General features: G+C 40.9%; 1 protein-coding gene across 3 annotated transcripts in view; it reads right to left on the reverse strand.

Moving 5' to 3' along the window:
- Positions 1-12,714, reverse strand: part of EFCAB6 (EF-hand calcium binding domain 6) — a 306,775-nt gene that overhangs the window by 59,218 nt on the left and 234,843 nt on the right. For all 3 annotated transcript variants that reach the window (XM_010370379.2, XM_010370306.2, XM_010370446.2), the window contains one exon: positions 4,893-5,048. In XM_010370379.2, coding sequence (XP_010368681.2) covers positions 4,893-5,048 — 156 coding nt within the window. The remainder of the gene's footprint in view (positions 1-4,892; positions 5,049-12,714) is intronic.

The raw sequence follows: 12,714 nt of genomic DNA on the forward strand, positions 1-12,714 counted from the left end.
AGGAAGCTCAGAGAACACCAAGCAGGATAAATCCCCCCAAATCTATACCTAAACATACTATATTCAAACTGGAGAAAACTAAAGACAAAGAGAAAATCTTGAAAGAAGCCAGAAAATATTAGGAAAATACCCTTATCTATAGAGGAACAAAGATAATGAATTATAATACATCAGGCTTCTTGCCAGAAATCATGCAAGCAAGAGGAGAGTGGACTGAAGTGTTTGAAGTGTTGAAATATTTCAACAGCTTAAACCTAGAATGCTAAATCCAGTATTCTCTGTCAGAAATAAAGGAGAAATAAACGCTTTCTCAGACAAACAAAACTGAGAGACTTCATGACCAGCAGCCCTACTCTTCAAGAAATGTAAAAAGGCATTCTTCAGACAGAAGGAAAATCATACAGATCTATATCAAGAAAAGAAGGGTGTCAGAGGAGGAATAAGTGATGGTAAAATAACATCTTTTATTTTCTCACTCTGAGTTGATCAGTGGAGTAATAATAACCACCATGTGTTGGGTGATTGAAGCACACAGGTAAATGAATGCCAGCCATGTTATCAGGCACAGAAGGGAGAAATCGGAAATACCCTTTTATAAGTTTTCTGTACTTCCCATTAAGTTGTATTGTGTTACTTAAAGGTGGGCTTAGGCTAGCTCTAAATGGATACTGCAAACTCTTGAGCAACCACTGATTTTTTATTTTTATTTTTATTTTATTCTTTTTTTTTTTTTTTTGTGACATGGTCTTGTTTTTTTTGCCCAGGCTGGAGTACAATGGTGCAATCGTAGCTCACTGCAGCCTTGAATTCCTGGGCTCGAGGGATAAAAAATGTTTTAAAGAGGAAAGGGGCCGGGCGCGGTGGCTCACGCCTGTAATCCCAGCACTTTGGGAGGCCGAGGCGGGCGGATCACGAGGTCAGGAGATTGAGACCATCCTGGTTAACACGGTGAAACCTCGTCTCTACTAAAAATACAAAAAATTAGCTGGGCGTGGTGGCGGGAGGCTGAGGCAGGAAAACGGCATGAACCTGGGAGGCGGAGTTTGCAGTGAGCCGAGATCGCACCACTGCACTCCAACCTGGGCGACAGAGTGAGACTCCATCTCAAAAAAAAAAAAAAAAAAAAGAGGAAAGGGGTGCTAATATTCTCCCCTTTACAAAGTAAGGGACATTCTATCCACACAGCAAAATTACACAGACAGAAATAAGAGTCAGAGGAGGCAATTAGCTCAAGTTGTTTCAGGTTAAAAGTGCATGAGAATAAGACTTCCAGTTAAATACAGTGGCTTGAACACACATATGTAGTTCTGTTACCACTCAAAACTCTTCTAAAATGACAGAAAAGGGAGTTTTAAAAGGTATAAAACAGTGGTTTTCAAGGTAGGGTGCAAGAGTCCAGCAGCATCAGCATCACCTGAGCCCTTGTTATGAATGCACATTCCCAGGCCCCACTGAATCAGAAACTTTGGGGAAGGGGCCCAACAATCTTGAGTTTTAATGAGCCCTTGCAATGATTCTGATGCTTGGAGTTTGCGGACCGCTGGCATAAACTCCTAAGGACTAGGAGTATGTGGAAGAAGAGAACAGCTGCTGGAGAATCTACAGGTAATGGAAATAGATGTATCAGAATCCAAGAAATTACTTTCTAAAACAAACAGAGGGAATGTGGAAGAGAGAAGATCTGATATGCCCTGCAAATACCCTCAGAGGCTCTGGAACGGATGATATCAGGTATATCTAGAAGTGGAGCTCAAGGAGGAGTTAAAATAGGGTTGATTAAAAGACTGGGAAGCAAGCAGACCCCAGACCTCTCGTCAGACTTCATGTGTCTGGGTGCCTGTCCCTCCCACCCCTAATGGGAGAATACACCTGGAGGTATATTCTCTGGAGATGCTGTTTCTGAGTCTAAGGTAGGGAGGGTTCTTAATGAAAAGAGGAGGATTAATAAAAAGTATATACACTGACTGTTAATATATAATATAAATAAAAGTATATACACTGACTGTTAGTTTCCTATGGCTTTGTAACAAAATAGTACATATCTGGTGGCTTAAAGCAATGCACATTGAGTCTCCTACAGTTCTGGACACCAGAATCTAAAATGAGTTCCCTGTTGTTGGCAGGACTGTACTCTCCCTGGAGATTCCAGGAGAGAATCTGTTCTTTGCCTCTTCCAGCTTCTGGGGGCAGTTGGCAGCCCCTGGCTTGCAGCCACATCACTCCACTCTGCCTCCCTGGTCACATGTCCTTCTCTTTGTCTGTCTGTTTCAAATCTCTCTCTGCCTCCCTCTTACAAGCACACCTGTGATGGCATTGAGGGCCCATCCTGATAATCCAGGCTCATCTTCCCTTCTCCAGGTCCTTAGCTTAGTTGCGTCTATAAAGATCCTTTTTCCAAATAAGGTAATGTCCACAGATTCCAGGAATCAGGACCTGTATATCTTTGGGAGGCATGATTCAGCTTACCACAGTGACTGCTGAAATATCCAGCCTTCTGTGCCCAGTCAGTTCCTAGTGTTGACAGCAGAAGATCAAAGAGTTTTCTCTCATTGGGTTGCCCAATTAGCAAACAAATAAACAAATCATCACACCAAATCTACAGGGATACATAGTTGAATTAGAATTTCAGATAAACAACAAAATTTTTAGTATAACTCAAATATTACATGAGACATACTTATATTTAAAAATTATTGTCTATCTGAAGTCCTAATTTAACTGACCATCTTATATTTTATCTGGCAAGTCTATTCTCTGGCAAATCTGAAAAGGCCAAACAAAAAGTTTTAAAGATACTGACATTGGGGGCCCCTCAAGAAAACTTCAAGTCAGATTACCACACAGTTCAATTCAAAGTCAGCAAGCTCCACCTATCTGTGTAGAACTTCTGATCTGCAACTCAGTACCCTGTCCTCCACTCTTAGTATGGACATATTTTTGAAGAAAATATCCAACATGAATAATAGATTTAAAAAGCAACACTGAGGAGAGACTTATCTGCTAAAGAAAACTTTTTTAAAAAGCCTATTGTTAATACCTTCAGAGAAATGAGACAGTGCATCCATGAAACAAGAGCAGGATGTTATAAAAAAGGAACAAACAGAGAACTAAAATGAGCTCTAGTAATTAGAAATATAAGTATGGCAGCAGAAACAAAAATATCAAAGAAGGACTGGGAGCTAAAATTGAGGAAATCTCCCAGAAGGTAAAGCAGAAAGAAAAAGAGAAAGAAAAAAAAAAAAAGATTTAAAATAAGTAAGAGAACAGTCCAGGCAGTTCAACATTCAATAACAATAGGAGTTCCAGAAAGAATAGAACAGGGAAGGAATTCATTAATAAAATAAGTCAAGAAACTTTCCAAGAACTGAAGAACATGAAAAGGGCAATCTTCAAGAAGATGAAGCTGACAGATTAGCTGATGTGTCTCAATGGATTGGAAAGAGATTAAGTTGGGGATTTAATTAGTAGGAGAATAAGTACATAGGAAACTAAATGAACAGAAGAAATAGGATAATTTGACTTCAGGGAAAAAGTGCTATGTAGAAAAGAAAAGTGATGAGCTAGTCACAGCAATGTAGATCTAGGATGTGGAGCGAACCAAAACTGACGCAGCAATACGATAGGCATGTGGCATGTGGAGGTAAGTTTTCGTGCGTTTCCGTGGGGTAATGGAGGCTGAAGGGGGTGAGATGGTTGGTGGCATGGGATGAGTGGAAAATAGTTAAACCTACATTTTCTTGGTAGTAAGTCAATATAAACTGCTTAAAAGTGAAAAATCAAGAAGTTGCAATATATGCCTGTCACTTAGAAGTAGGGACATCCAGCTGGGCATGGTGGCTCACACCTGTAATCCCAGTACTTTGGGAGGCTGAAGCGGGCAGATCATGAGGTCAGGAGATGGAGACCATCCTGGCTAACACGGTGAAACCCCATCTCTACGAAAAATACAAAAAATTACCCAGGCGTGCTGGTGGGCACCTGTAGTCCCAGCTACTCTGGAGGCTGAGGCAGGAGAATGTCATGAACCCGGGAGGTGGAGATTGCAGTGAGCAGAGATCATGCCACTGCACTCCAGCCTGGGGGACAGAGTGAGACGCCATCTCAAAAAAAAAAAAAAAAAAAAAAAAAGAAAAAGAAGTAGGGACATTCACTATCAAAAGATATCAGTCAACAGTGTTGGAAGTAGTTGACTTTGGATAGGGAAATAAGGGCTGCAGCAGGGCAAACGAACTGCTGGTTTTAGTAACCAGCCTTGTAGAACTATGTGATTCCTGCCAAAGTGCCTGAATAACTTGAATAAAATAAAAACTAATGTTGACTGGGCACAGTGGCTCACACCTATAATCCCAGCACTTTGGGAGGCTGAGGTGGGTGGATCACCTGTGGTCAGGAGTTTGAGACCAGCCTGGCCAACATGGTGAAACCCTGTCTCTACTGAAAATACAAAAATTGGCCAGGTGTGGTGGCGGGCACCTGTAATCCCAGCTATTTGGGAGCCTGAGGCAGGAGAATCACTTGAACCCAGGAGGTAGAGGTTGCAGGGAGCCGAGATCGTGACACGGCACTCCAGCCTGGGTGACAGAGCGAGACTCCATCTCAAAAAAACGAAACAACAAACAAACAAACAAACAAACAAAAAAACCACTAATGTTAAGAAATGGTGGCACTGCTGCTAAGACACATCAGGAAAAGTTACGCATTTGTCAGAGGGCTTTCTTTTATTGCTTTGGGTGGACTCAAACCCATTCTAGTGTAACCCAGCCAACAGGAAGACATGGAGGTTATTTTCATCTCAGAAGGCTGTTTGGGAGGACATACAGAAGAAACAAAGGCAATTCTCCAGTATGTTTTTCAGGGCCATGAGAAACATATTTAACCTAGGCAAAAAAGACCTGTTTAGCAGATTGGTCAGCTCCCCTTCCGTAAGAGAACAGCCACATTCTTCCAGCACCTTCTGCATCTTGCATATGGATATGTAGTTGGTTTTGGATTTATCGATTTTGGTGAATGCTTTGCTGATATCTTGATAGCGGTCTGCAAGCTTATCCCTGAAAGAGAGTACATTGCAGATATGCCCTAAAATCAGGAAAACAACTCCTTTAAAGCAAACATTTCATGATTATTCTAATGCAATGAGCCGATGGCTCATCTAAGAACTAATTTTGAAGATGTTTTACAGCCTCAGCGTAACACTGACATTAAAAGATATCCCAGAAAAATTGTAAGTCCGTATCATTATCATTTTGTTATTGCCATCATTAGCAAAACCACGCTAGAGAAAGTACAGCTTTGTCTTTGTACTGGAATTGATACTTTAAAAACGGAACCGAGAATGGAAAAAGCTAGTGATTTTACATACAGATATGTGAAATACACACTCTTTCTCAATCAATACCAACTGAGCACCTGTGACGTGCCAGATGCTCCTGTAGGTGCTGGGACATGTCTAGTGAATCAAAGGGGCATCCCTAGAAGGATTTCCATTCCAGTAGTGGGGAGACAGACAATAAACAGAAGATAGAAGTATAGCATGGTGGGACAGTAGGTTTACAGGCAAAAAAAAAAACACCAAAAAACAAAAAACAAAAAACGACAGTAGGTTTGTAGGTTTGTAGGCTTATAGGCACTTTGGCTGTAGGCTCTTTTTCTTCAGCAAAGACTGGGATGCAAAAGGGTCAGCCAGGGACTGGAGAACAGCTAGTGCCAAGGCCCTAAGGAGGAATGGAGAAGGGCAGCAAGTGAAGAGTGTGGAGATGGACGGGGCCTTGTCGGTGCTAGGGCAAGGGAGTGCCAGAGACCCTGTTCTTTTTTTTTTTTTTTAACCAGGCATTTTTATTATTAAGAAACAGCCATCATGTGGTGTGCATCAATGAGCAAATCAAGGGCCATGTAGTGCCAAAGACTCCCTCATGTTTTTTTTTTTTGAGATGGAGTGTTGCTCTGCTACCCAGGCTGGAGGGCAGTGACGCAATCTCAGCTCACTGCAACCTCCGTCACCTGGGTTCATGCCATTCTCCTGCCTCAGCCTCCCTAGTAGCTGGGACTACAGATGCCCACCACCACGCCCAGGTAATTTTATGTATTTTTAGTAGAGACGGGGTTTCACTGTGTTAGCCAGGATGGTCTTGATCTCCTGACCTTGTGATCCTCCCGCCTCGGCCTCCCAATCAAAGCTGGGATTACAAGCTTGAGCCACCACGTCCAGCCAACCCGGTTTTTTGTTTTTGTTTTTTTTTTTTTAAAAAAAAACTAGGCTTTTTATTGTTAAGAAACAGCCACTGACCAGGCGTGGTGACTCACGCCAGTAATCCCAACACTTTGGGAGGCTGCGGTGGGTGGATCACGAGGTCAGGAGTTCGGGACCAGCCTGGCCAACATGGTGAAACCCCCGTCTCTCCTAAAAATACACAAAAATTAGCCGGGTGTGGTGGTGGGCATCTGTAATCCCAGCTACTAGAGATGCTGAGGCAGGAGAATCGCTTCAACGTGGGAGGCAGAGTTTGCAGTGAGCCGAGATCATGCCACTTTACTCCAGACTGGGCAATAGAGCAAGACTCTGTCTGAAAAAAAAAAAAAAAGAAAGAAAGAAAAAGAAAAACAGCCACCACATGGTGTGAATCCATGGAAAAATCAAGGGCCATGCTGCCGTCTCAAGTACGCACTCACATGTGACCTCTCAGCCCTGCAAGGCAGTGTCATCAGCCCTGCTTTCTAGGCCAGGAACAGGACAGCATGAGAGCCCAGGGCGGAATCAGGACAAGACCAGGCCTTTCACTCACAGTGAGGGAGACAGAGACAGCATCTTTCTGTCGCTCCCAGCTTCAGGGCTGATTTTCTTGCAGGATGTGTGATCTCAAGTCTCTGTGATTCAGAGACACTGAATTTTCAGTCTGGGAAAATTCTCTCCTAACTTGAAAAAGTTGCAGATAAGGAACTCAAAAAGTGCAGAAATCTTCAAGAAACAATAATCTTGCACTTGATCTATGGTGGACTGGCTGTAAATTCAATAATTTCAACTCACCCAGGTCCCTGAAAATGTCTTCCTTTCAAACTGAGTAATATGCCTGTCTGATGGGCTGAGACGTGAATTCCTCAGGGGAAAGAATGTGCTATAAATTCTAGAGACGAAATCTTTGGTGGTAATTGGCTACCACTTCAGGTATGTATTTGTGGGAGAGGATGCCTAGAAAAAATAATCCATAGGAACAGAAACATCAGGACTCTGGGAGAGGCGAGATTCCGTGGGAACATTCAGGGTGGTGGTGGAGAGCAGCATTTACTTTGAAGCCACGGGGGTGATCAACTCCCTTGTCTTGCTGGCCTCCAGCTTGGAATGGGCTCCCATGACATTTGAGTACTTCATACAAACGACTGCAGGAACCGTGCTGTGCGTGTATACCAACAGCAGCAACATTCTGGATTCCCCTACAGGTGTACATTGAATTCAGTCCCATGTTGCAGAATGATTACTCGTCATCACAACTATTATATTCCACTTAATTCTTCAAAATGAAAGCAAATGAAGGTAGAAAAAAAAATCCAAACATTTTTTTGAGATACATATTTTTAGAAAATTGAAGCATTCAGCATTTCTTGGACTGGTTTCCAGGCGGTAATTATTTCCCTTGCTGAGTAAATATGTGCACAGAGTAAATGAGGGTTTAGAGCACAGATCATAGCACAGTGCCAAACAGAAACGGTGTCAGCCGACACTCAGCGACAAAGCTGCACTGGGTCTGTGTCCAGTTCCTGGTCTGGGCAACAAGACAGAGGCCAGAAGGGGGCACTGTTATGGCCAATGGACAGCCACAGAGCCCCTCACACACAGGCCTCAGCCACAGGCCTCCCCACTCTGGTGCTGCTGAAAAATTGCACACCTCTCCATTTGCATTTTCCAATGAGCCTGTGTTATGTGGCTCATTTACTGCTGCTATTCTGATTCTGAATCTTCAACTGAGACTCAAGCAAAAAGAGCAAGGCATGGAAAATAAATGCAAAAAGAAAAACAGATTTTTCTTAATCTTCAAAATGTATTTTAGGGTACTCCAAACAAAATGAATTCCCTTAGATTTCAGAGGCAAATACAAAATTGTGGTCACTTGAATGGAACATGACTCACATCTGTCAATCTGATCAGAGTGTCAGTATAGATGAGGAGGTAAAAAAAAAAAAAAATCCTGGAAACATTGAATCTTCATTGGAAAGACCCACTGACAGCAAAATCTAAAAACAGGCCATCCTAAAGGACAAGGTTATTTGGGAATTTTTACAAGCTGATATTTTCGAGGAAACCGAAATTGGTCATGCATTTGTCTTCTTTACTAAGAGAGCATGGGTGGGGCAAGGGGGAGTGGGTGAGAGTGAATTAGTTAACTGAGCTCGATGATCTGAAATGCATTGTCTTGCAGCTCGCAGTTCTTTTAGCTGCACGCCCATGCTCCGTGTGGAACAGAGGTACAGGTAGAGAAAGAGTGTACTGGGAGTGCCCAGGATGCACAGTTTCTCTCCTAGAGCCTCATTACTCACAAGTGGCAGGAAAGACGAGAAGAGAAGACACGAGCGGGTAATGAGGCCAACCCTGTCTAGTAAAGATAAATTCCACTTTTTCATTAGCTTTATGGCATATTTGATTTATACCAATCTTGTGCATATTTTACTTTGAATTTCACAAACTCAATTCTCTGCTTTCAGGCTTCATAACTCAGTAACTTAGATGTAATTCAGGGGTGTGTTCAAACTGCTCTTCTCTTAAACCCCGTTTAGCTATTACATTTCATCCTTGTGTCCTTGGCATTCTCAGTTCCTCTGGAGATTCATTCATTCATTCAGGTGCTATGGGAGGTGGTAGGACAGAGAGTGAATCTTGCCTTTTGAAATGACAGACAGGAGACAGACTCACAAACATGTAAGAGCAAGATGGAGCTAAGGCAGAGCTATAGAGCAGCAGGTAAGAGCCACATGTGTAGGGGGTATGGATGGGAGACCAAGGATTGCGATCATGCCAAGAAAATCTATCTCATTGCTGTAGTCACATCATATGCAGCCCAATTTTTTTCTCTGTTATAAATGTTAAAAATATGACATAAGTAGCTGGGCGCAGTGGCTCATGCCTGCAATCCCAGCACTTTGGGAGGCCGAGGCAGGAGGATCACCTGAGGTCAGGAGTTTGAGACCAGCCTGACCAAAATGGAGAAACCCCGTCTCTGCTAAAAATACAAAAGTAGCCGGGCGTGGTGGTGCATGCCTTAATCCCAGCTACTCGGGAGGCTGAGGCAGGAGAATTGCTTGAACCTGGGAGGCAGAGGTTGCAGAGAGCTGAGATTGTACCATGGCACTCCAGCCAGGGCAACAAGAGCGAAACTCCATCTCAAAAAATTTGAAAGTAGGCTAGATATGGTGGCTCATGCCTGTAATCCCAGCACTTTGGGAGGCTGAGACGGGAGGATCACAAGGTCAGGAGATGGAGACCATCCTGGCTAACATGGTGAAACCCCATCTCTACTAAAAATACTAAAAGATTAGCCAGGCGTGGTGGCAGGTGCCTGTAGTCCCAGCTACTCGGGAGGCTGAGGCAGGAGAATGGCATGAACCTGGGAGGTGGAGCCTGCAGTGAGTTGAGATCATGCCACCGCCACTCCAGCCTGGGTGACAGAGCAAGACTCTGTCTCAAAAAAAATAAAAATAAAAATAAAAAATAAAAAATAAAAAATAAATTTGAAAGTAGGCAAAGAGTTGCTGGATGGATTAAAAAACAAGATCCAACTATATGCTGCCTATAAGAAACTCACTTCACCTATAAAGACACATATAGACTGAAAGTAAAGAAAAGGAAAAAGATATTCAATGCAAATGAAAACCAAGGAAGAGCAGGAGTAGCTATACTTATATCAGATAAAATAAACTTTCAGTCAAAAACTAAAAAGGCCTGAAGGTCATTATTGATATAAAGGGATCAGCTCAGCAACAGGATGTAACAATAGCAAATACATGTTCACCCAGCACTAGAGCACCCAAATATAGAAAGCAAATGTTGATATACCTAAAAGGAGAGCTAGATTGCAATACAATAATAGTAGCGGACAACACTCCACTTTCAGCAATGGGCAGATCATCCAGACAGGAAACCAACAAAGAAACATGAAGTTAAACTATGGTCTAGGCCTAATGGACCTAACAGACATTTACAGGACCTGTCATCCAACTGCTGCAGAATACAGATTCTTTTCATCGGCACATGGATCATTCTCCAGGATACATCATATGTTAGGGCCACAAAACATGTCTCAGCCAATGTGGAAAAGTCAACATAATATCAAGTATCTTTTCTGAAATGGAATAAAACTAGAAACCAATAAAAAGAGGAACTTTGGAAACTGTACAAATATATCGAAGTTAAACAACATGCTCCTGAATGACCAATGGTCAATGAAGAAATAAAGAAGATTAAAAATGTATTGAAACAAATGAAAATGGAAATACAACATACCAAAAATCTATGGGATACAGCAAAAGCAGGGCTAAGAGGGACATGTATAGCAATAAATGTCTACATAAAAAAAAAAATAGAATGACTTTGCATAAACAATCTAACAATGCACCTCAAGAAACTAGAAGAGCAAGAAAAATCCAAACGTAAATTAGTAGAAAGGAAGAAATAAAATCAGAGCAAAAATAAACGAAATTGAGACTCAAACAATACAAAAGATCCACAAAATTAAAAGTTGGTTTTGAAAAGATAAATAAAATGGACAAACTTTTAGCTAGATTATGAAAAAAAGAAAGTCCAAAAGAATTAAATCAGAGATAAAAAAGGAAGTATTATAAGGTTAGAGATGACAGAAATAGAAAGTATCATTAGAGACTGCTATGAAAAACTATATGCTGACAAATGGGAAAACCTAGAAGTGGATAAATTTCTGTCAAGATTGAACCACGAAAAAGTAGAAAATCTGAACGGACCCAAAATGAGTAACGATATCAAAGCACTAATAAAAAGTCTCCCATCAAAGAGAAGCCTAGGACTTGATGGCTTCACTGCTAAAATCTTCCAAACATTTAGAGAAGAACTAATACCAGCTCTACCCAAACTTTTTCAAAAAATTGAAGAGTAGCGAATACTTGCAAACTCATTCTATAAGGCCAGTAATATCCCGATACCCTAAGCAAACAAGAACACTACCCAAAAAGAAAACTGCAGGCCAAAATTCCTGATGAACATACATGTAAAAATCCTCAACAAAATACTAGCAAACCAAATTCAACAACACATTGAAAGGATCATTCACCATGACCCAAGTGGAATTCATCCCAGGGATGCAAGGATGGTTCAACATATACAAATTAATAAATGTGATACTTCACATCAACAGAATAAAGGACAAAATTACATGATAATTTCAACAGATGCTGAAAAAGCACTTTATAAAATTCAACATCCTTTCATGATAAAAACTCTCCTCACAATGAATATAGAAGCAAAGTACAGGCCATATTTGACAAACTCAAAGCTAATATGATACTAACCAGGGAAAAGCTGAACGTCTTTACGCTAAGATCTGGAATAAGACAGGATGCCCACTTTTACCACTTCTATTCAACATAGTCCTGGAAGTCCTAACCTGAGCAATTAGGCAAGAGAAAGAAATAAAGGGCATCCAAATTGGAAAGGGAGAAGTCAAATTAGCCTTGTTTGCAGATGACATGATCTTACATTTAAAAAAAACCTAAAGACTCCACCAAAAAATTCCTAGCACTGATAAACAAATTCAGTAAAGTTGCAGGATACAAAATCAGCACACAAAAATCAGTAGCATTTCTATATGTTAACAGTGATCAATCCAAAGACGAAATAAATAAAGCAATCCCATTTACAACATCTACAAAGAATATAAAATACCTAGAAATCAGCTGAACCAAAGAAATGAAAGATCTATACAGAGAAAACTGTGAAACGCTGATGAAAGAAATTGAGGAGGACACAAGTAAAAATGAAATGATATTCCTTGCTCATGGATTGAAAGAATTAATATTGTTAAAATGTCTATACTACCCAAAGCGATCTACTAATTCAAGCAATCCCTACCAAAGTATCAAATGACATTCTTCACAGAAATAGAAAAAACAATCCTAAAATTCATATGGAACCACAAAAGACCCCAATTAGCTAAAGCAATCCTAAGCAAAAAGAACAAAGCTAGAGGCATCACGCTACCTGATTTCAAATTATACTACAAAGTTTTATATTTACTAAAATAGCATTGTACTGGCATAAAAGCAGACACATAGAACAATGGAACAGAGTAGAGAACCCAGAAGTAAATCCATGCACTTACAGCAAATTCATTTTTGTCAAAGGCACTGAGAACACACACTGGGGAAAGAAAAGTCTTTTTAATAAATGGTGCTGGGAAAAATGAATATCCACATGCAGAGGAATGAAACTAGATCCCCATCTTACAACATAGACAAAAATCAACTCAAAATGGATTAAAAACTTAAATGTAAGACCACAAACTATGAAACTACTAGAATAAAACATTGGGGGAAATGCTACAGGACATTGGTCAGGGCAAATATTTTTTGGATAAGACCTCAAAAGCACAGGCAACAAAAGGAAAAACAAACAAATGGGATTACATCAAGCTGAAAAGCTACTGCACCATGAAGGGAACAAAGTGAAGAGGCCACCTACCGAGTCAGAGAAGATATTTACAA

The sequence above is a fragment of the Rhinopithecus roxellana genome, chromosome 13 (assembly GCF_007565055.1).
Source record: "Rhinopithecus roxellana isolate Shanxi Qingling chromosome 13, ASM756505v1, whole genome shotgun sequence".
NCBI lineage: Eukaryota > Metazoa > Chordata > Mammalia > Primates > Cercopithecidae > Rhinopithecus > Rhinopithecus roxellana.